A 24,498-nucleotide genomic window follows, 5' to 3' on the forward strand; every position below is an offset into this window, starting at 1 on the left:
TATTTTTTCCCACCCTTCCTTTTGTCTTATTTCGAACTTTAGCGAAACATAAGGGACAAAACGACGAAATGGAAAAGGAGGGAAAAACAGAATAAGCTTGAAATAAAATAAGCTAACAATGCATCACACTTAAAAAAAGCGCAAAGGGTACTAGCGCAGGAGAGGAATCTGCTCACATTGTAGCTAAAAAAAAAAAAAAAAAAAAAAATGACTTTGCCTCTACCGTGTCATAAATTAATTAGTGATCTTGTTTTTCGCGATGTTCTCATAAAAACGATTTTCACCCTTTCGCACATGACATCTTGCAAAAAAGAAGAAGAAAAAAAAAATGGGATGAACTAACATGTGAAGTGCCCGCATATGTGTGATGCCTTCAAAATTGTAGCTAACTGCATTCCGCGTACACATGTATGCATATGCACATGCTTGTACCTATTTATGCAAAGTATGGGGAGCTTTAAAACAATTGCTATATCTGCGTGTGCTCATTTTTATTTCCCGCTGATGATTTCGAGATTTGCCTTTATGATACACTTCGAACCATTCGACCGACGCAACGCAGAAATGTGAATTCAATTATTTCCTTCCTGATGGTGGTGCGCGACCTGAACTTGTGCTCAAAGATAATTAATAGAGCCAAAAGGTTCTCGGCTTGCTGGAAAACTTAACAAAGGAAAAGAACCAAAGGGGCAGATAAAAGGGTACGGAATGCGGGAGAAAAACAGACGAGAACACACATTTAAATGTAAAAATACGCGGTCAAATCATGGCCATACAAATGAATTTTTTCTTTTTTTTTTTTAAACAATATTTTTAACACATTTTGAGAGTTAAGCAATGCATTTCTCAATTGTGACTCCGGGAGAGTGCGAATTGTTTGATCTAAAGGATCTTCGTGGGGAATCACCCCTTATGTGCAACATACTTGCGATGAAAATATGTTTTTCACGTTCATGCTGGTAATATACAACAGTTAGCCATTTAAGCCCTTTGCGAATATTTTAACAGCGTTAATTGCGTAATCCTCTTAGCGAGAAAATTATTTGTACATGATAATTTAAGGATATATATATATTTTTTTTAAGCGGTAAAAGGGCTATAGGAATGTCATTTCGTCACAAAGGCATATATGGTTGGGAAAAGGACAAAACAATTTGAAGTGAAAAATTCATTTAAGTGGGAAAAAAATAAAAATAAAAAATAAGACACATAAATAAATGCAGCAAAACAAAATTGCCACTTTAACAAAATGCCGCCGGAAATATAAAAAGCCCGGGGGAAAGCTTGGATAATTTCTCGCGTCTGTTTTTAATTTATACGTGTACAACAGGTGAAAGTTCACGCAAATTTTCCGCTTCAATTTGGCACGTTTAATTATTGAACAAAATGAAACAAAATTAACATGTAAAAAGAATTCCTTAATTGGATTTTTTTTTTTTTTTTCATTCCTAGTTATAAGATAAATTTATCAAAACAAGGAATGTGCGTGGTTGCATGGGGTAAACTGCGGAAGAGAAACAAACATGTAAATGAACATTTATGACAACACTTGTTAATGTAAAAGGTCACGTAAGCATACGAACTCACGTGCACACATCGCCGTTCTAGTTAAGCCCCGTGCTGCCGCAAAAGAAATTGCCTAACATATTTTTTTTTGGTCTCATTTTTTTAACGTAAGACGTAAAGACAATTGGTGCTTATTTACATTCACGTAGCAAACTAATACAAATATTTATTTCTGTCGTCCAAGAGAAGCTGCGTAGATCTTTTTGTGTCAAAAAAAATGGAGGACACGATTTCTATGATGCTTTTATTTATCCGTTTTTTCCCTTTTCTTTTGGATAATATTTTCGCTGGGGTTAAAAGTTGAATAGCGTATCTTAGGGAACATTGAATGCCTGCAAAGGGGGTAATAATGGGGCGGAAATTTAAAAAAAAAAAATAAACAGATGCGCAGAAAACTGAACACGGCAGGGTTAACATAGCAGACTCAACGCGGCGAAAAGAAAACAGCAAAACGCGCGTGTCCCACCACCACACACTCACAACTGCACTTTCTCCTAATTTGTTCCATTTACCTATGTCGGCCAAGTAATTTAAGGCTTCGTTTTCGATTTTTATTTTCTCAAATTTGCTCCTCAGTTTTAGAACCTTAGAGGTGGGGAGGCAAGAGAAAAAAATATGCGAATAGTGGAAATGCAAAAATGAGAAAAGCAATTTTGTGAAAGGCAGCAGAGTGCCTAGGCTGGAGGTTTCTCGGCACAGCTCCATGCATACAAATACGCAGTGCATTATATGTATGTGCGTTTACACGCCAAGCCCCCTTGCACCGGTGCATACCTGCAGTATTTCCTCCTTATTGTACAACATGGTCTTAACAATTATGATTCGGTCCAGCAAGTCAACGGGGATTCCATGGGCGGATATGATGTTTGTACCTGAGTGGGGAGTGTATTTGTACGTGAGTGTGATTACGCGGGTGTGTATGTGTAAGTGAATGAGAACGAACATGCACGCATGCATGTGCTTGTATTCATGCATGCATTTGGTTAGCCGCTGAAGAAATAGAGAGGACACCTTTTATGTTGCATATTCCCCGATTTGTGGCCAAAATGACTATGGGCGCTAAGTTGGATTCCAAGGTGCGGTTCAAGTAAGTGAAGCACTCAATGTCTAGCATATGCACCTGCGAAATTGAAAACGAACGAATGGGGAATGCAACTGGGATTGGTCTATGGATGAGGGGACTGCCTTTTTTTTTTTTTTTTTTGGAGCAGCGTATTTCACAAAAGGAAAAAGGTGCAAATTGATTCTAAGGGGACACAGTGTGTATCTTTTTCGCAGCATGCATTAGGTTTTTTTTTTTTAGTTTGTTTTGCGTTATTTTGTTGCACTTCATTTTATTGCACTTCACTTTTTTTGAGTGAAAAAATTGGCACCTCGTCAATGAACAGGACTCCCGGTATAATTTGAGCTATCCCCTGGTCGACATATTTATAAACAATTTTGTTAATTTCATTCCTTAGTTTATCTGTAATTTCTGTTTTTTTGGATTTAGAGTTTTGTAAAAAATTGAGAATATTATCCTTTGGTTGCACATTAGATATATCTAAATCGTAGAGTGTAACATTTTGAATGATATTTTTTTTCTTATGCACGTTTCCTTTAGGCAAGTCAACAAACGTGTCGGTCTCGATGTCAAACATATCCTGATATAAACTGCATTTCCCGACCCGCTTGACTAACCCGCTGTGCGATTCAATGTATATAATATCTTTTTCTTGAATTTTCTCTTTGACGATATTTTCATAAATAGATGAATGTATTTTTATTTTTTTTTGTTCCTTCAAAGTCTTCAAGGTAATATGCACATAGGAAATTTTTTTTTCTTCGTATGTATCATCGTAAAATGGTTCTATCTTGATGACTTCACCCTCAAACACTTCTTTAATTTCTTTTATTTTTACACCGATACTTTTCCTTATATATTGAGTTAATATTTCTGTTTTTTTTACTTCACAAGAATACACCTGAGATGCATTGAAGATGCAAAAAGGGATAGAATCTTCGCTTATTTCTTTGCTTATAGCTATTGCTATAGCTGTTTTTCCGCTTCCACTGGGACCTGCTAAGAGCAAACATTTGCATATGTTTTTTTCCTTAATTAGATTGATAAATATTCCTGCGGCTTCTCTCGCTTTCTTTTGTCCAATCATTCCTTTGCAGTTATAAAAGTTTCGATATACTTCATCGTCGCTTTCTTCCTCGAGATGCGTGCAGTGCCCATTAAGTTCACTATTTTCCTTCATTCCCTGCTCTTCCTCCATTCCGCTACGGGTGAATTCGTTACATAATGCTTCATCAGCGTTTGCGTGTTTATTTAGCACCACATTCGTTTGCCCATTCGTGTGCCCATTCATCAACCCATTGATGCCCATTTTGCCGCTCTTCCTTATTTTCTGCTCAAAGTTCAAGTCTTGCACGAACCCGTCCGCATCTAGCCCCAAGCCACTAATATGGCTGTGTAGGCTTATCCTCTCCTTCTCCCTATTCGATTCAATGATATTCATTTTGGGAAGAACCACAGTAGGGAGGTGGAAGAAAGCTTCGTAAGTGCAACGAACACAATGTATAGTGATACAGAATGCATGTAAGACCAAATCAGCCTTTATTTACACACCGCGTGCATGAAGTGGGATGCGCACTTTTCTGCGTACTGCTTTACATACACAAATGCACCTGTGAACATAATTTCGGTGTTGTCAAACTGTGAACACATGACTTGGAAATGCTGAAAAAAAAAAAAAAAATCCTTTTTAAAGTCTATTCAAAAGGGTAGAATATCCCTTACATTGCAGTCACCCCTTTTTGTGTCATAAGAACTGTGTAGAACTCAACTATTTTTTATTCCCACACATTTATGCTTATAGAAATATTTAGTGCTGGTGTAAAAGTTCTGTGCCATGTCATTGGGCAAAAAAAAAAAAAAAAAAACACTGATAAAGAAAAAAATACACTGAACTTCCTTTATGTGGAATCGTTTCTTTTAGCAGCGATTATATCAATGATCCCTGAGATGGTCAGCCATAGCGGTGTATTTTATTTTTTTTCTTATTTTTCCTATTTTTTCATATTTGTATTGTGCTCTGTTTCTCGTGCTAGCAGCACATGCATTGGCTACTTCCATCTTATGCGAGAATCGCATTTCATGTCTAGCAATAGCTGATGTACCTTTTACAAGAGGCAAGTGCACCGGTGCATGTGCACAAGTAGCGGTGTAAGAGAGTTAATTGCACTTCGTTGCGGACAAGAGCGCTGGCGTGTGCTCATAAACAAATGGATACATGCGCGTTATGCGCGTAAATCGACAAGTCGCGAAAACAAAAAATTACCAAAAAGTGCAAATAATCCTAGAGCCCTGCCCGTACGTCCGTATGCATGCACATACGCGTATACATATATAAGAGCATATACACAGACACAAATACGTGAACACACATATATATACATATGCACATGTGCGTACACACGTACATTTTATAAGTCGGGGCAAAGTGAAATCTCAGGGATGGGATGAAAAAAGCTACAGCTGCGTATCCTGCGAGGGCCTTGGGTAGGGAGCTAGCACTCTCCAAAAGTGCATCATAGCTCGCTAGGCAAACGGTGACAGTGTACACAGGCAGCTGGGTACGCACATGTACGTGAGTATATGTATGAACTTCATTTTAAAATTACGTAGTGGGGCAAGTTCTTCCTGTGCCTTTCTCCTAAGGAAGCGTCATTAATGCAAAATTGGAGCCTTTGTTTTTTTTTTTCCTTCTTTTTCTTATTCTCCCTTCGTGTAGCATGATCGATATATTTCAAAACTGAAAATAGAAAGTGAGCAATAAAAATGGTGATGTACATAGGATCGCTATTGCAAAGCGATCGGTTTTACCCTTTTTCATTTTGCACTATTGGCCTTTTTCCCCTTACTGTGTAATAGGCTTAAATTGTTGGGGAAAAACTGTGTAGCCATGATGCCCAGATTTTTACTCAACATGAGATAGTTTATATGGGACCTAAAAAAATAAAGTGTTTTTTTTTTTCCCAATTTTTTTTGGTTGTAACATCGATGTAGTTTCCTTGTAATAAATATCAACTCGATTACATGCGATCTTTCGGAATGTATACATACAAAAACTCATGCGAGTATGCATTCCCATACATACGTGTGCAGCCTCATTCCAACGAAGGGAGCTCGGAAAAAAAATTTACAAAAACTTACTCCAGCGCTCATTTTGCATACCTTTTCGCCGAACAAAAGTGAAGTATAATGTAAGATTTTAGTAACCCCTCAAAGTACACGTAATTTAAGAGGGAGCTTAAATTGAGTATGTCCGCAGTTGTGCTTCTGTCGGGATCAATTATCTCCAAATGGTAGCATAACAAATAAGAGGGAACGTGCTTATGTTGCTTTCCATAAATGCTGGAAAAAACATAGTTCCTGAGATTTCGGTTCCTTAAACTGAAAAAAAGAGCAAGTTCGCTAAAGGCGCCATATTCTTCGTACCTAAGGGGCAGTGGTATGTTTGTTATGCAGTGTCGCCGGTGGGCAAAAACGGATACGCATGAGCAAAATGGACAGTACCCATGTTTACGATTAACTGTGCATACATAAGCATATTCACGCAACGACATAGACACATGCATTCATACGAATGCGCCTGAGTGAAAACTCCTGTGTTGACCACTTCTGCTTTGCTCTGTTGCTATATTTTATAGCGGGAGTGCAAGACAAACCGGGCGTCAAAGCCAGATTGGCATTTTTCCCCATACATATAATATCCCCATCATTACACACCACATATATGTTAGCTATGGCACACTGCCCAGAAAGCAAAATTTACACTATAGGGTATTCTCCCCTTAATTGCGATGCTACTCTGTGTCTACCCCTCCATGAGAAATTCGCACTCAGCACATAAGTGTATACATATTTGTGTATGTAAATTGGGGAAGAACACATGATCTCAAAGGCCGCAAGCTTATTATACGCTCACTTCCTTACCTCTTAGCTTGTAGCGCGAGTAAAGAAAGGAGGTAAAAGGTATCAGGGTGATATCGATATATGTGATAAGCCCTGCTAAGGGAGGCGTAACACTTGGTGGGGATATCATTTACAAAATAGTAGTATGATAGTAATATATAAGAATGTATATTATTAAAAAATAACTTATTTAAATTTTTACAAAAAATAACAATTTGATGCGCTTTTTGTGTTAATTGTAGAGCATATATTAAATTAAACAAGGAATAAAAATAGAGATCAGAAAAAATGTTCTGATAGGAATCCACAATATATTTATATATTTGAATAGATCGTTCGACTTGCTTAAAATGTAACAACAAGGCTGCATTACAAAAAAGAAAATAAATTCTTTGATTGTTTGTTTTTAATTCTTGAGCCAATCGTTTTATAGGGCTAACTTTATTTAATAAATAAGCAGAATTAACAAAAAATGCTACTACTGATGAGTCATACATATGATCCATCAGTAACAGTTTACATAAACTATAACAGATGGGAAAATTTTGTTCATAAAAACTTCTTTTGATATTTATTATTATGTGCAATTTGGAATATAGGAAAATTTTTGGAAAATACTCTGAAAATTTATTTTGCGCAATATACACATACACATCGTACAATGTTACTTTGCTATATAAAGAGTTGTACAATGTTATTTTTCTGCAAATGTGCACATTACTGTTCGGGTCATGTTTGTACATGTTCTTTTTACTGGAGTGTTTTTTTAAATATTTTTCAATGTTAACATGTTTTCTTTCCCCCCCCTTCCCGTATTCACTCCCTTGGGTAATTTCACCCACATCGTTCCTTTCGCTGTCACAGGTAAGTTTGCAAATCCGCTCCGTAGAGACTTTTCTACTTTGAATCCACTTGTTGTTTTTCATTTTCCCCCCCATTTCGTTGTGGTCACTGTTTCTGGGCACATTGTTCGTTTTCCCCGTTTTGGCAATGTTTTTTCCCCTCTTTGTTACACCATCAAGGAGGAAGAGAAACTTGCTAACGGTTTCTTTATTACGAAACTGGTAATTCACGGAGTACACAATGAAGAGGAGGAAATATTTGATCCAGGAAATACTCTTACAATACTTGGCTAGTAAAATTAAATAAATTTCATCTTTTAAACTTAGTATTGAAAAACTAAAGAGCTTGAGAATTATTTCGGGATACACAGGACACTTCAAGAATAGCAACATTGAATATTTTAGTGCATAATTATACAAACCTGCTAATTCGTACAAGTGAATAACTGCATGGGTTAAATAATGACCATTCTTATTTAGCAAACATTTTTTACTTATTTTTTGTATAAAATTCACGCATTTATTTAAGCAGTTCTGATTGTGCAATTTGATGAGGGACATAATTTTTACAAAGGCGACATAGCATATGCAGTATATTTTATTGCATGTTTTCCTCCCCGCCCTTGTGATGCCTTCAGTGGAATTATATATTTCATTACTATATTTATGTTTAGAAAGCAATTCAGTGTTACACTTTTTGTGTGCATGCGTGTTTTCTTTTTTTTTTCTTTTTTTAAATTTGTGTACTTGGTTGTGCTCAATATTGCAAACGTTACTGTGCTCCACGTCGTTGATTCCCTGTGCAAGGGGTGTTGAGCCATTCTGCACAGACCCCTTAAGAAATGCACTCTTTCTGTATTTATGAGAAATCAATTTATTCAAATTTTTTCCACATTTAGAATTATTTCCCTTCGTTGATATATCCCCACTTTCAATTTTATTCAGCACATTGTTACTTTTTTCCTGTGCCCGCTTTGTCCGTAGGCCTTTGTAAGAAAATATCCACAACCGCTTGTAACGCTGCACCATATCCAACAAATCTATATATTTTTTTCGCAAAAATAAAGCTTCAATTAGGAAAATAAAATTTTTTATGTTCTTATGACGGTAAAACAAATACTTGCTGAAGAATTCCATTTTACGATACAGGAAATATTTCTTACAATATAGATAAGCGGTTTGTAAATATTCTTCGTAGTTACAATTGAATTTGGCATTCTTTTGAACATATTCATATTGGACATTTCCTTGACATGACATTGTGTTTTCGTAATTTACACTCCTAACCCTTTTTCGGTTCCCGAATTCTTCTGAGTGTACATTATCTTCGCCGTAATATAGATCTTTATGCACATCAGCATTCTTCTCACCATTTGCATGTGCATAGAATTTGCTATTAGTATCTCTTAACGTTTTATCACCTAAACTATTTTGTGAATTTTTATCTGTACCACAATGGGTGGGAGGTTCCCCTTTTTCATTGTTATTTATATCGACATTTTTAAAGTAGCTCAATATGCTTGTTGAACTTTCGGAAAAAATTCGTTTTTTGACACTTTTATTTTTTTTTACACATGATATCCTTTCCTTTATTTTTTTAATTGTGCCGTCTTTTGGTGGGATGTCTCCCTTCCTTTTCTCACCATCGGTATTGCTGCTTTTAAAGAGAATATTTTTCGAATTATTAAATCCGGTTATATATTTCAAAATGGAGCACTCTTTGTGCATTTCCTTAGAGGGTACATTTTTCCTTTTTACAACAGGAACAGAACTTTTCGAGTGACCCTTTCGCTTTTTCAGCTGATCTTCTGTAACAGTTGTTTTGACATATTTGTATAAATTGTCGAATGCTACATTTCTGCTAACACACTCATGGGCTAAATTTGACTTTGGTGTAAAGAATTCTACTTCTGGATTTTTTTTATTTAAGGAGGTATTAGCTTCTGCTTTTTTCTCCTGATTCATTTTGTTTAATTTTCATCTTTTCCAACATGTGTTGCTCCTCGTTTTACTGCGTATGAATGCTATTCACACTGAACCCCTGTGTGAGCGACCTACATATCGGTGCCCTAAGGGGAACCGAGACTGGGCAAAAATTGGTAGCACATTTAGCAACTTGTTTTGCAACATAGTTTGCGGCGCAGATAGCACAAAAACATATTGATTCTTCAATATGATTGCAAAAGTGAGCAAATACGAATATGCACTGCATGCACATGCTTATGCTCGGGGTTCATAACTGATAGCGTTAATACACACTGCCCTGGAGCAAAATTAAATATAAAAAATTCGGGAATTCACTGCTACATTTGAAAATTAGTCTGTTGAATAGATATATAGTTCTATTCACTTTTGTTTTATGCCAAATTTTTATTTATTTATTTTATTACATTAGAACCCTAAATTTTAGGAAATTTCTATGCAACAAAAAAAGCACATAAATAAACCCGGCATGATGTTATAAATTGCTTTTTATTTATATGAAAAATTATAACGCGCTGTTACACAAAATGATGTATGACTCATATCATATATTCTGCGACGTTTTTGTATACATTAAAAAATCATTGAAATTATATGTGGTTTTTATGTTCCTTTGTTTTTTTTTTCTATTACACTTTTTACTACTGCATAACGCTTAAAGCACCGAATACTTCAAAAAGTATTTTCCACAGAACAAAATAAGAAAAAAAAAAGCTTATAATTATTCAAGATTTTCCTAACAGTAAAATATTATTTTATTAACAATTACATAAAAAAAGCATGTTAAAGTTTCGTATATATAACGATATATATATACCAATGTTTCTTTTTATACCACATGGGCTTTAATATTCTTGCATGACAAATAAAAGTACATAGGTATTATTATTTACCTATTTTAAGTTGAAAGCTACATATTTTTTTACGAATGTGCGTTAGCTATATGTAAAAAAAAATAATGGGAAAATTTCTCGCGTGTATAAGGCATAAAAACATATAAGCAGCATACACAAATTTATGCTTATATATTTCAATGTTACAAAAAATACCTCAATTAAAACAATACATATAAAAACATAACATAAAAATGCATTAATTAAAATGTCTTAAATTAATTACAAATAATACATAGAAATAAAATAATTTATAATATTATAATATATTATTTTGTCTAGCTGTATGCAAAAAAAAAAAAAAAAAAAAAAAAAGGTAGCTAGCTGGCTAGCTATATATTAACAAAAATATATCAATTATTATTTAATAAACAAAAAAATATGATAATGTATCAAGCAGACATTTATACTAAAAAAAATCAATGAAATATAAATTTGTGTCTTCCATATTTCTAAAATGATATACTTCTAGTAAAACTTTTGGGTACATATGTGTGCACATATATACTACCTTCAATTTGTAAACTATTAATATATTATTGCAAAAAAAAAAAAAAAATATATATATATGCACATATGTATTTATGTGTATACATATGTGTATCCCAAAACTTGAAGCATATTTTTTTCGTCATCAATTGCACATTTCTTCATCACTAAATGGTAAAATTACAAATAAAATTTTTTTAAAAAAATTAAAACAAAATAATTAAAACAAATCCATTTATTAATTAAATTATAAGTTTTGGTAAAATTTTCAAAGGATTATCTTCCATCTCTTCTTCGTATGTTAGAAGAAAATATTTCAAGGTCAATTTGGTCTTAAAATGATTTGAACTTGTGTAGTAATCATCCAACACAATATTGTTTTCATCTATTGCTTTTTCCTTCTTGTTCTTCTCTTTGTAGATGTTATTTAATTTTTCGAAGCAGTAATTTTCTAGGTCTCTGTAATTTGTCGTTTTGGATCTCTTTTCCAGATGTGCTCTTTTGGATTCTCGAATTAGGTTATATAGATTAATTGAGTTTTTGTCTTCAAAAATTCTCAATGAATTGTAATCAGGTATGTCGTCAAATTGCACTTCTTTCTCATCATTCGCTTTCTACAATTATAACGAGAAAAATGTAAAGTGAGGATCAATCAAATAAAGCAATGTTTAAAACAAGGATAGGAACACATATGGAAACAAAAATAAAAACAAAATGTATGTGTCTGTACATACTCGTGCAATGCCCAATTAAAAAATATACCTGGGCACAGCTATTTACACACAAGCATACACGAAATACACAACATCAAGGGGGTGCTGCTTGTCCGTCGTCATCATGCAAATAGGTAATGACAACAAAAATCAATTATGTATATATATTATTAATATAAACATTTAATTAAAAATTAAAAAAAAGTAACAAGAACATGTAGACACATCAATGCTGCAATTGAAAAACCAGGAATGCAACACGGTTGAAAACTAAAATATCATCGTAATTCACTAAAATAAGTACACGCACAGTAGTATTTCAAAATTCAGTGGGTTCAAACAAAAAAGTCAACTAAACACATGTGTCTATAAAAAACAACAACAAAACAAAGAACAAAAAATTATCAAAAAATGGTTACGGAAATAAAAACGCATACGTTGACAACATGAAACAATATACAAAAACAATCTACAAAAAGAATATATGCACATCATTAACATACTTCACTGAATTTTTGTGGTGAAACTGGAACAGCACAGATGAACAAATGACTATGAAATTGGAATAAAACCTACAAAAAAAAATTTTAACTAAAATTTAATGAATGATAAAATAACGTCACAAGAATATTAAACTCATATTACGCAAAAATAAACTCATCAGCAAAGAAAAACATGCAAAGAACAGGTAACACACAAAGAAGTATTGCCAACATAGTAGCAACATACATCCATAAAAAAGTGAAATCAAAACAAATGAATATAGCAATCATAACACGAAGGATCAACAGATTTGCAACGGGCCTACAACACAAAAAGAACATTATAATAACGAATCGATAACATAATTACAACGCAAGCTAACATACTTAAGACACAACGAACATGAAATAGCAATGTATTGAAAACATAATGACAACATGCTAACAACCAAATTAACAAAAATCTGCAAAATTTTGTGAAAAACGAAAAAAAAAAAAAAGACGAAAAAATTTCAAAAAATGCACCTAATTATGAAAAAAATGAGAAAAACGCACCCAACGGAAAAAAGGTGCTATACAGATGCACCTATGTATGTAACATGAATACAAATTAAAGCACGCGCTGTCCATATTAAAACAAATGAAGGTAAACAATGTAAAGCACCGAAGTAAAGTTCACTTTTTTTTTGATCAGGATAACATTGACTTTACTAATGTTTTAGGTATGTATTCTCTTACAATTTTATTGGCATAATGAACTAGGAGCGTCAAAATCTTCATCATTTCTAGGAGCGTATATCTTTTTAGTGCAACCCTACCAAAAATAAAAATATAGAATAAAACTATGTATTTTGGGCCCGACATTTTTGCATACATAGAATATAATTTATTATTTGCTCGTATAATAAATATATATAAATTCAACGGTTCCTTCTTTATATTTATAATTTGAAAGTGGCGTTATGCATGCATAATTATATACGTAAATAATAAACAGTGGATAGACTTACTTGAATTTGCACTTGCAACTATGTTCTTCGGAGCAATGGATACATAGAATGTCATTGGAGTGGGGGCATATAATTGAACCTGCAAAAAAATAAAAAATAGGCAGAGTGCACAAATACAACGGGGGTATATTATAGTCTAACTATACTTATAATTATTTTAATTTAATACATTGCAACCTCGGTGCTATATTGCACGCAACATCAAATGAGACTTGCGCTTTTATAGAACCAGTTTTTTTTTTTTTTTTTTTTTTTTTTTTTTTTTTTTTTTTTTTTGCAATAATTTTTATTTTCTTATACATTATCTTAAATGTCTTAATTTTTATTGAGACTTGTATTTTTTTCTACATACACGTTATTTTTTTAATTATTCCATTTTTTGTATCTCTATTTTTTCTCTTTCAATTCTTATTTGTTTTTTTTTTTTTGTTTTCGTTTTTTTCTAATTCTATTTTTGTTCTCGTTTCATTTTTATGTTTTTTTCAGCAGATTTGTGCTTTGTGCCCATTTTCTGCGCATATATTACATAGTGCATATACATTTGCGCATATATTATATTCGTACAGTGCATTTTTAACCCAACTCCAGCGTATATATTGAACACCCGGTCCACGAGCACCGTTAATCGTATACTTATATAGCGCGTATATGTGAGCGTATAAACGAAAAGTACTCATGTAATGTTCGTGCATTTGCATTTGTATATTGCATTCGTATATTTCGCGTTCTTATAATTGCGTACATAATATTATGTTGGCATGTAGCTGCTCACGCAATAAGCGCGCTTAACTTTCGCTCATATTAATTTGCTCAAATACATGTACGCTTGTACGCGCCATTTATATATCATGTAAGTACATATAAATGTACACATAAATCTTACTGTTGAAGGTGGGGGAATTACAGGCATCGCAATCCTTGTAAAAAAATTCCAGTTTACTCTTAATATTTTGGAAAAAAAAGTGTTTATTTTTTTGGCATTCGAAATTTGAGTACATTTTATTCAAATCCAGCGATAAATGGCCTGAATAATTCATAAGCTTATTATTTAAAAGGGCATCGCGATTTAGCGTGAACTCTGTGAATAACGTTTTACTTTCCCTAAAAAATTTGTACTCATCAGTTAGTATATAACGCAGGGAGTATATGATGTGCTTAAGTTGGCTAAAGGTATATTCTTTATAATGTAATAAATTTGAAAATAACATGAAATGAATTGATATACAGGTGTTTCTAAAATACTTGTAATTATAATATGACTGTAGGCCGTAAAATAGCCAAAATGTAGGGGCTATATTGCAAGCTTCATTACAGTTATAGCCTGAATTAAAACCTCCATGAAATGTTTTTGGCCATAGGAAAATAAATTCATTTTTTCTTTGAATATTTTTATAAACTGGAATCTTATGTTTTAGAAAAACCTCAATTGGAACTTGTATGGTTAATTTGTAAATTTTATTTTTATTATTTTCTTTGTTAAAATTAATTTGTTTTCTATCCACACTTTTGTAATTCAAATATGATTTTCTATATATCAAATGTGCATTATTTATATCCACATCTATAAGGAGTAAATTATCTTCCAGTGTATTACGGCTAGCGCTCGTGTGCGTAGTACTGCTAGTGCTGCAACTATTCGTGTGGCTATTACTAGGCATATTAGTAGCAGTCGCGCTAGTGCTAGCCATTACAGCATTGGAGCAGCTCGTACTTCTAGCCGTAACACAATTCGTAGAGTTTAAACTTGGGCCATTTTTTGAAATGCACAAATTTTTTAGCCTTTGCTCACTTCCGATAATGTGCATAATAGAGCTCTCCTCTTTTATTTTTTTTTTTAAATCGGAATTATGAAATAAATTTCTGCGCTCCTTCTTTTTCATTTTTCTATTTGCTCTTTCCGTGAGCACATCATCTTGATTATTGTTCTCTTTTAAGTATTCATAAATAACATCTTCGACTTTGTCACTGTATAGAGGTGGTATTACGTACCATATTTTGGGTTTTCCCCAATGCTGATAATTTATAGATGCGAAATAATTATCTTCTGTGTGCCAGCAGAAGGAGGAGAAGAGCGTTCCGATATATAACCATGGAATGTTAACCCCCTCGATGGATATATCTACATTTCGTAGCATCGATCCTTTTATAAAGGGCAATGATTTTATATTCAAATTTTCATTTATGTTTTTAATTACATTATTTATTTCGGAGTAGTACTTTTCTCTCTGTTTAATAAAAACATTATCGGGGTTTAGGTCTCGTAAATCTGTTTCACTTCCTGTATGACAAATTTTCACTTCTGCACTCGAGGTGCATTTACTCCTATCATTTTTATCACTCGCACTTTGGTGCATTGCTTCTTCAGTGCTAGTGATTTCATTTATACCCCCTGCACAATTGGGACCTCTTCTATCAGTGCCGATCCCATTGATACTGCCCCTTGAATGATCAGTGTGATCCTTTTTTCGATTTCCACCCAAATAAGTATCATCATGACTCTTGTTCATTGCATCCCCTGTATTGTCAATACCGTTTTCACCCATCCTGACATTTTCAGGATCAGAAATGTTTATCACACCTAATGTACCCCGTTCGTGTTGGCTCACTATCCCTGCCTTATTTGCTTTGTTACTGGTGCGGTTGGCGTTTGCACTGCCATTGCTGAAGTCGGCATTTGCACTGTTAATGGTACACTGGTCATTGTTACGATAGCTTTTAGAGCAGTGACCATTCAAACAACCGCTGCTCCCCAACGGAAGACTCATGTGAGCATTGAGTTTATGCACACGCGATGACACATTCGCGTTTGCAGGGTCTTCACACATTTCCTCCGTGCACTGACCCTCACGTAATATACCATTGTCCCCTTCTTTTCCCCTTTTCAGATGATCGCTACGCGACTCGCAGGATGATTCAATGGTCCCACTCTTGATATTACTACATCTGCTACCGTTCGCAGTGCTGATGTCGCTACCATTATTGTCATTCAACCCGGAGTCCTCATGCCGTTTTAGGTTGTTCTGAAATAGGCAGGTAGGATGATTTCTGGATACCGGCAAATCAGCGCCATATATAGAAACGACTTGCTCTTCTCCTTTATTAATAATTTCCCAATATTTCTTTTCGATATTTTCCAAAGTCTTTTTTTCCTTTGGTAGGTACATCTTCTCCAGCATTTGGTTATATTTGTACATCTCATACAAGGACCAGTACTCCTCAGGGTGATCAAATTCCTTCCCATGCTTCAGTTCGTTGATTTTTTGCTTCCGTATATTAAATTTCATACTCAGATAGTAAGAGTTAAATTGTGGTTCGAAAAAATTGGGTGGTTTTACTTTCATTGCTCCATATTTTAGTCCAATAGAATTATATTTTTCAAAAAATAAAATTGGATTTGATAATTCTTCCATTGTTGTATGTATAACGGGTATTTGTTCTATATTTTTATAAATGCTATTGTTGCAATGATGGTCTGCGGCGGTTTTTTCTTGTTCTTTTTTCTCTTTCATCTCACAGTTACCCATATTTTCCAATTTGGTTAATTTTCCACTTTGTAATTTTATCATTCTGTTTTTTCCGGGCCTGCCGTTGATATTACACCACTGGTCACATTTTTTTATTAAGTCCTGCGCGTGTTCTAATTTTATTTCCGTGGTTGTAATGGGAGAATTTGCACCTTGTTCATTTTTTCGCATTTGTTGCTTCCTTTCAGCCTCTAATTTATAATTATCATCATCAACATCAAAGGTAATTATTTCTTCCACTTGATCATTTTCCCCATCATCCCTTTGCCCCCTTAGATCAGATCTATTTTTCGCGTTACACACTTTTTTTACTTGCGCGTCCTTCTGTTCACATGGTACATTTTTGTTATCAACATCGCTAAGTATTAATTTATTTTTTTTATTTTTTTCAGTCAAATTTACGTCTTCTTGTTCTTCATTTCCTGGTGATATTATAAGCTTGGAGTTTCTTTTTCTTTTTCCAATATTTTTATCATATAAATCCATTGCAATGTTTACAAGACCATGTGAAATTTCGAGTTCGTTTTTATGGGGAATTTTTTTTTTTTTTTTTTTTTTCCGATTTATCTACAAGCGAAAGGGTTTTAATTCGTGAGTGTAAAAAGGGTGTCATAAAAGATAAATTAATTTTAAAAATGGTTATTGAATTATTAAGGCATTGAAGGCACCTTTATAAAAGCAACAAAGTAAAATAAACTAGGATAAAATAAAATGACAGAAAAGAATTGCCATTAAATATATGGAGAATAAAAAAAAAAAACAAAAAAAAAAAAAAAAAAAAAAATCGCTCTACACTTGTGTACGTATAATCTACATTGAATATGTACATACATGCATCTATGCCGTGTATAAATATTCCAGCTGCATGTGTCATCTACCTTATGTGCATAATGGTTTCAGCGTGTGCGTGAGGAAGTGTAAGTGCAAGTGCGCACTTAATTACAGATACGTTTTTTTTAATTTTTTTCCAAATGTGTTTAAACGTATGAACAAAAATATGCATATGTATTAGGTATATTTCAGCGTACACGCAAATGCATAAAAATCTGTGTAGCATATCTACTGTAACAACTTGGGCAAATATTTTAAATGTAATTTTTCAAATAAATGCTTATGTGCATATACATATTGGTATATATGTCACTATTCGTACATTTAAAAAGGTGTACTGTAGAAAAAAAGAAAAAATATAAACAAACAAAAGAAAAATTACGCTTAGGACAGTTAAATAATACTTATGACATTGTTCATAAAAATATTATTCACATTTGGCATTTTATTTTTAAAAGAATTTCTATCCTTAAAAAAAGGACAAAACAAAATGCACAACGTTTATAAATAAATGTAACACAGTTTAATGTACATAAAGGTGTTTCACCAACTTGGGTAAAAAAAAAAAAAAAAAAGAATACTACAACGCCGAGTTATGTACGCAACCAGGCAAACTGATTGTATGCACATATGAAAATAGACGTATGCATATAGATATATATATATATTCATATATACATATATACATATGTAACTAAACATGCATGCTATGGAATGGACACAACGCCGTCTTCTGATCTACCTGTTCAACTTACGTCCGCCGAATAAGTTGGTAACAGGCTGGAGAAATTCATCCATACAATATATAACAATAATGAGACAAACTCTCGAAAACGAGTATGTACAACACAGTCTAGTGGCATAAATGCCGATCTAACTGTTATGGGAAATTAATAGCAAAGTTATTATTGTATTTGTGAGGCGCAAGGCCTGCTTGATACAGAATAAAAGAAAAAAGCATGAAATAACAATTAACTAATAAAAATGTAGTAATTGGCAAATTAGAAAAGGGCATATTAATTGAAAAGAATATATTAATATTCTTTTAAAAAATATGTCATATTGCAAAATTAATAATTTAATATGTATAAATACATACATATAGGTTTAAAGAATTAAAAAAAAAACATCCAATTGGTAGAATGAATATTTTCGTATTCCATGATATATCGAAAAAATATATTATATGAATATAAATGAGAAAGCCAAGAATATGATGGTATTTCAATGATTGTACAAAGGTGCAATAAGAAAAAAAAAATTAGAGCTATTCATATGCTGGTATATGTTGCTATGTCCTTACTTTAGGCATAAAGAGTTTACTGCAAGGCCTGTGCCTGTGGGGGTGTCGTCCTTCCTGCATATATAATGAGTATGTATGCTCATATATCTGAGCATATACAAGGATGTATTCCCCCCTTGAGGTGCGTACGTTCGCATATGCCTATGTACTGGGGACGTACTTGTTATAAAGAATGTACGTGCTTAATGCATATGCGATTATGTACATAATGTTGTTATAATGTATAACCCATATATATGAGAAATAATGCATATATGAACATATAATTGCGAAATACATTTTTTAAGACATTATTTCCGCTTACAAAGCATTAATCCAGGTTTTTTTTTTTTTTTTTCTGCAGAACATGTCAAGAAGGGCGTCCACAAAACAGGTAGTGCAAATGGTTGTATACATGTATTTAATATGCACGACTATATTTCACGTACCCACCCCCCCTTGCTTGGGCAGAACAATACTTCTTCTTGTTCTTTTTTTTGGGGGGTCTCAAGAAAATAAAACCACTTATCTCATTCTACATAAATGGTTTCCAACTCGCGCATAAAATTATTCTGATAGAACAAATACGTAATAAACACATTTTCTCATTTTTCATTAAAATGGTTGTTATAAAATGAGAACTTTTATCAACAGCGCAAATACGCTATAAAGAAAAAAAGTGTTAAAAAATGAGGGAGCATACGTGGTACAACAAGTATTTAACGAAGTATATATATAAATTCTTTAAGTACATTTTTTCATAAAAATTGCTTAAATATATGAAAAACTGCGCAAAGTTTCGTTAAATGGAGATATTCTTATAAATGTCACAAATATGAACAAAAAAAAAGTGTGGGTTGTAAAAGAATACGTGAAAAATTCTGGCACATAAAAATAAGCCAGACTATTTTTGAGCAGTTCTGTTGATCTCCATTTATTTGTTCTTATGCACATATGTAATTGTATATTAATTGGGATACAAATAAGTATATGCAACACGTCAGTTCTGCTTAAAACTCAAAATAGGAAAAAAGGCTTCATTTATTTTTTTTTGGTTTGTATCCCCGTTTCCATTTGGCAGAATATATGTATCTTTGTAAGTTCACTACTACTGTTGCAAATTGAAGAAAAAACAATCGTTTGATGTGTTGGTAATATTTAAAAAAATACGCGTTATCTGTTGCTACGTGTTTTTTTTAGCCGACATGTAAATCTACATGTTTCTTTTTTTTTTTCATACCACATTTATGATACTGTGTTTTCTGCGCAGTAATTTTATGTGTAACATATGCCCTTATGCATATTACATTGGAACACATAAAATAGGGTCATGTAAACGTTATGCTCGTGGTTCAAACATAATTGTTAAAGGTTGTAAACAAATTGGTGCGTATAATTATGTTCACGAGTTGTTCACTTTTTTATATTTCACAATAACATATGGAGAACTGCAAAATGGTGAAGTGTATGTTATTTGGTAAATGCCTCTATGGTTAAAGTCCACACCAGGTTTTTGGTAATGTTGTTTTTTTTTTTTTTATAATTTTTAACAAAAAACACATTTAAACATTTTTTTTATCCTTTTCCCATTTACCCCCCCCAAAAAAAAAAAAAAAAATGTCAAACGATGTAGTAACAAATTGACGCGTTGCCGATTTTATATACACATTTACAACAGATCACTATTTTGTATTAAATCCATCTAGTAGTGCAATAACTGTATTTTTCTTATTATTCCACTTTGTGAAAAAAAAAAAAAAAAACAAAACAAAAAAAACCACATTGTTGTATGGTTCATTTCCCCTTCAATTGACAGATCATGTATCTGTTATTTTTATTCCCTATAGCGTTGTTCTTTTTTTTAATCTGTATAAGTGAGATGTAAACAGGGCCAAATAAACTTGCCCAATTTTACCACACTTTGCGCACTGTACACACGCGAGATAGTTACATGAATATGGTCAGCTTATATCTGTGTATGCTATACATTATGTTTATTCGAATATTCAAATATTCGCATTTTTGTTGTACCCGTTTTACAACTCTGTAGAAAATGGCCTTGTGGTTTACGGAAACAGTTGCATAGGGTGTAATGCAACAAGGATGTAAAAGGAGCTACGATTTTTTCTATCGCATTTTTTACTACGTTTGAGTTTTTTTTTTTTTTTTTAAATAAATTGAGAAAAATGCCTTTTACCAAAAAATAGGTCATGTGCATTTAAACCACATTAATGAATAAAAATTTAAGTGTTTTAAAAAAATGTCCTCATTTTTTTTAACTTCCCCAAAATACGAGAATTTGTGCTACGCGCGAAGTTTTTCTACTGTACAGTTTTTTCTAAACAAAAACGTGTCATGTGTATGTAAAGTGTAAACTTGTGAATATATTAGCGCATAAACTCATAAATGCATAAATATGCAATTATTGTTAGCTATACGCACACGCGCACAAATGCTTTTGTACATATATGCCCACAGTTGACCATAAAAATGGCAACTGAAAAAACGCGTATAAAAAAAAACAAGTTTCTTCTACACATTTAATATTTTTTGGGAAAAAAAAAAAAAAAAAAAAAAAAATAGAAAGATGCTCATCACACCGTGTCATCAACAACACGGCTAAAAATATGCATTCCTGAAGATTTATACATAAACAATGAGGCACTGTTTTGCTATCATGTTGTAAGTACTTCTATACATTTACACAACAACGTGGGATGGTGCGTGATACACACGCACAATTGTGCTCACATAATTTATAAATTTCTCCTTATGTTGTACAAAATATGTTCAGTTCACATGTGTAAATTTTTTTGCTTTTATATTCCCTTGTCCCAGTCTGGGTACAAATTCTGAACCGTTTCGACATACTTCTTCTGTGCTTCCTCTTTGCTCAAATTTTCAATTGATTTCCATGCTTCATATTTTTTCCTTTCCTGGAGCCTAAACATGCTTGGTGCATCTATGTTACAGTTTCCAACTGTGCTTTGCTTAAAGTATTTGTACAAAAGTAGTTTATTCTCCAAAGATATTATTTCACTTTTGGGAAGTGCGTTGACGAAACAAACGCATTTTTCAAATATGTCCGCTAAACTCATTGTGTTCCGGAGGCTACAGTGAGGATAAAAAAAAAAAAAAATAAATAAATAAAATGTGACGAACAAAATGCCTTTTCAAACAATGCTATATGCATGTTGTAGACGTAATAAGAGGACAGTGGCCATATACACGTGGAAAAAACAGCAGAAATATTTATAGTTGAAAAAGGAGAGTTCCATTTTGAGCACTTCTTGGACGAATGGTTCAAACGGTGGAAACATTTAACGCGATTTGCACAAGTATGAGGGGGGCAGGGAGATAAACTCATGTATGAACAAAATTGCACACATGCTCAAGCACATAGGAAAATACACACAGGGTTCGCACGTACACACGTACACATATGCAATAAGCATTTAAATCTGCTATCGTAATTGTAATCTTATTATTCTTTTTACTCCCCCCTTAGGAAAAAAAAACTATGTAGTCATGAGTCACAGAGCGAATTTAAGCAAATGTGCGAGGGTTACTCAAATATGCAAATTGACAAGCATATTGAAAACAAAAACTTTAAATGCTGTCATAACAAGTTGTATATTTAAAGAAGCATCCACACTTGTTGACCATGGAATCGTATAAATCTACTGTGGTATAAAGCAGTGTTACCTTTTTGTGGGGAGAGGATTTACAATTTCGAGGAAGGTACAAACCAAATGGATGGCGAGCAAATTTTGGGAAGGCTAATAAGAAGGGCAAAAAGCAAAATTGGAAATAATGTAATAGAACAGGAAGCATAAACAAGAATATTTTTAAATGAACACGTAAAAATGTAATTCTCAAAAACATTACAAATATTTTCTTTTCCTTACGCTTCTTTTTTCTTATAATTTACAGGGCTTGCAGATATATATAAACGTGTAATTGTTTTGATAAAAATTGAAACAGTTTATAAAAGTGTTTTATTTTGCAGTAAACGATGTGAGAAGGCTAAATAAAAAAAATAAATAAATAAAATAATAAGAGAAGATTTTGTTTAATAAAAAATAAAATAAACTTGAAAGAAAATTTGCACTTTAAGGTATATTAAAAAAGAAATAAAACTCATTCGAACGAAAAATTTCTTTAGCTAAACCGAAAAACAATGAACACTATTTTCAATCGTTAATTTTGCTAAATTGGTGGAGCAGGCCGGACATGGCACTCAATATTATCACTGCCAAAGTATATACTTGTTCCTTTTTCGTGTTCAAATTTTGTTTAAAAAAAAAATTGAACTGCCATCCACATATAAAAACCAGAAATCTATATTAGCGAATTGTGCTTTTTTTTCGTTTAGTTCTTTTTTTAGTTCAAAAAACACGCAGCTTTATGCTTAAATTTGTTTCAAACAATTTGTATAATATAATATATACATTACATAAACATGCTAACATGTGTGTATAAGATATAGGAAAAATGCTGAAAAACTAATTGTTGAATTTTTTCAGGGGCGTTGAGTCGAAGGAAATAAAAAAAAAAAAAAAAAATTCAGTGTAATTTTTACGTATATGTGCCCATTGTACATATACCTAGCCAGATTTAATTTAACACTTCTACAAAAAAAATGTTTCGCATCTTCTTAAAATAAGATTTACGTTTTTATATTATTACGTTAGTATAAACAATGCAGGGAGTTTCCATAGAGGAAAAACTAAATGACAAATCGTTGATTAAAAAAAAAAAAAAAAGGCATAATATGCGCAAAATGGTGTGCGGCTAGAAAAACAAGAGAAGGTTGCTTTTTGTGACACGTAATTACTTAATTTCTACGTGTAATGTTCTTCTTTTAAGATATTTATTATACTTGTACAACTGCAACTTCTTCGGTGTGTTTACTTTATTTTTCTCTGTCACATATCTTGAGGGTTGCTTGCCGTATTTCCTTGCTTCAGTGCATTCTATGACAACAACTTTCCTGTTCTTTTTTTTTTTCCCAAAAATTGTTACTGCAAAATGTCGTAAAAAAAAAAAAAAAAGTAGTAAAGTAAAAAGAAAAATAAAGAAACTCTAAATAACAGTGAGTGTTATTTATAAAACGTTAGGGGTGCCAAGTTGCACGTCATTAATGGTACACATATATGTGTACATTGGTAGAGCCATCAAAAACTAACAGCACTTCGCCAAAAAAAAATGGCTTCCTTCTTTTCGAAGCGGTGTGTATTAACAACTTTTTATGTCATGTCTTGTTTTTTCATTATTACCAATTCGCTTGCTCCTGCACAAGTTCTTCAAAAGAGGACCGTTTACCATTTTTGTGTTGTTTGGAATTATAAACGCTTGGCAGTATTTGATGGTGGTTAGAACAAAAAAAATTAAATATAAGAAAAACATGTCACATTTTTTCATATTCTTTGTCTTTTACTGAAAAGATCTGTCCTCAACTGGGGAGCGGCGTATGTGTAAAGACGGCGCGTTGGTAGGGTAATATCTGCACATTTACATCCTTGTGTGTAACCTAGCTTATGTGCGCAGGGCCCTTCCACGTAAATACACTGACAAGATAAACCTTCATCCACTGGATATTTTCGCCATTCGATAATGCGGCTTCCATTTATTTTTTTGTATTTCGAAGCAACTTGAACTATGGTTCCCTTTTTTTGTGTTAATATGGACAGGTCAGCCGCTCATTTATCTCCCTTCCCGAGACCCACAAGGAACGCATTATTTTCCGTAATATCCTGTTCCCCTTTGTTCGTATGTACAACTTTGTAAGGAGCACATATGCGTAAATTCTTAGAGTAATGGGCAAATTAGTGTGGCACTGTCACTAACGAGTAATCAAACGATGGAAAAAAAAAGGTTAACACAATAAGGACGAAATGGTAAAATAAAAAAGTAGCAA

General features: G+C 33.0%; 5 protein-coding genes across 5 annotated transcripts; all 5 read right to left on the reverse strand.

Moving 5' to 3' along the window:
* Positions 1 to 1,719: 1,719 nt before the first annotated feature.
* Positions 1,720 to 4,070, reverse strand: AK88_03918 (uncharacterized protein; the record flags this gene model as incomplete). Its single annotated transcript, XM_012481528.1, has 5 exons — positions 1,720 to 1,898; positions 2,079 to 2,151; positions 2,341 to 2,438; positions 2,578 to 2,686; positions 2,940 to 4,070. The coding sequence occupies 5 exons, from the start codon at positions 4,068 to 4,070 to the stop codon at positions 1,720 to 1,722; spliced, it is 1,590 nt and encodes a 529-aa protein (XP_012336951.1).
* A 1,705-nt stretch (positions 4,071 to 5,775) lies between these two features.
* Positions 5,776 to 9,336, reverse strand: AK88_03919 (uncharacterized protein; the record flags this gene model as incomplete). The annotated part of the gene is made up of 2 exons (XM_012481529.1): positions 5,776 to 6,052; positions 6,551 to 9,336. 2 exons carry the CDS (start codon positions 9,334 to 9,336, stop codon positions 5,776 to 5,778), a joined length of 3,063 nt encoding a protein of 1,020 aa, XP_012336952.1.
* A 1,642-nt stretch (positions 9,337 to 10,978) lies between these two features.
* AK88_03920 (uncharacterized protein) lies at positions 10,979 to 16,951 on the reverse strand (the record flags this gene model as incomplete). The annotated part of the gene is made up of 4 exons (XM_012481530.1): positions 10,979 to 11,350; positions 12,670 to 12,745; positions 12,942 to 13,020; positions 13,825 to 16,951. 4 exons carry the CDS (start codon positions 16,949 to 16,951, stop codon positions 10,979 to 10,981), a joined length of 3,654 nt encoding a protein of 1,217 aa, XP_012336953.1.
* Positions 16,952 to 21,397: 4,446 nt separating this feature from the next.
* Positions 21,398 to 21,676, reverse strand: AK88_03921 (uncharacterized protein; the record flags this gene model as incomplete). Its single annotated transcript, XM_012481531.1, has 1 exon — positions 21,398 to 21,676. The coding sequence occupies one exon, from the start codon at positions 21,674 to 21,676 to the stop codon at positions 21,398 to 21,400; it is 279 nt and encodes a 92-aa protein (XP_012336954.1).
* Positions 21,677 to 23,411: 1,735 nt separating this feature from the next.
* AK88_03922 (ribosomal protein L33) lies at positions 23,412 to 23,906 on the reverse strand (the record flags this gene model as incomplete). The annotated part of the gene is made up of 2 exons (XM_012481532.1): positions 23,412 to 23,602; positions 23,822 to 23,906. 2 exons carry the CDS (start codon positions 23,904 to 23,906, stop codon positions 23,412 to 23,414), a joined length of 276 nt encoding a protein of 91 aa, XP_012336955.1.
* Positions 23,907 to 24,498: the final 592 nt, after the last annotated feature.

Source organism: Plasmodium fragile, assembly GCF_000956335.1.
Source record: "Plasmodium fragile strain nilgiri unplaced genomic scaffold supercont1.49, whole genome shotgun sequence".
In the NCBI taxonomy this organism is placed as follows: Eukaryota; Apicomplexa; class Aconoidasida; order Haemosporida; family Plasmodiidae; genus Plasmodium; species Plasmodium fragile.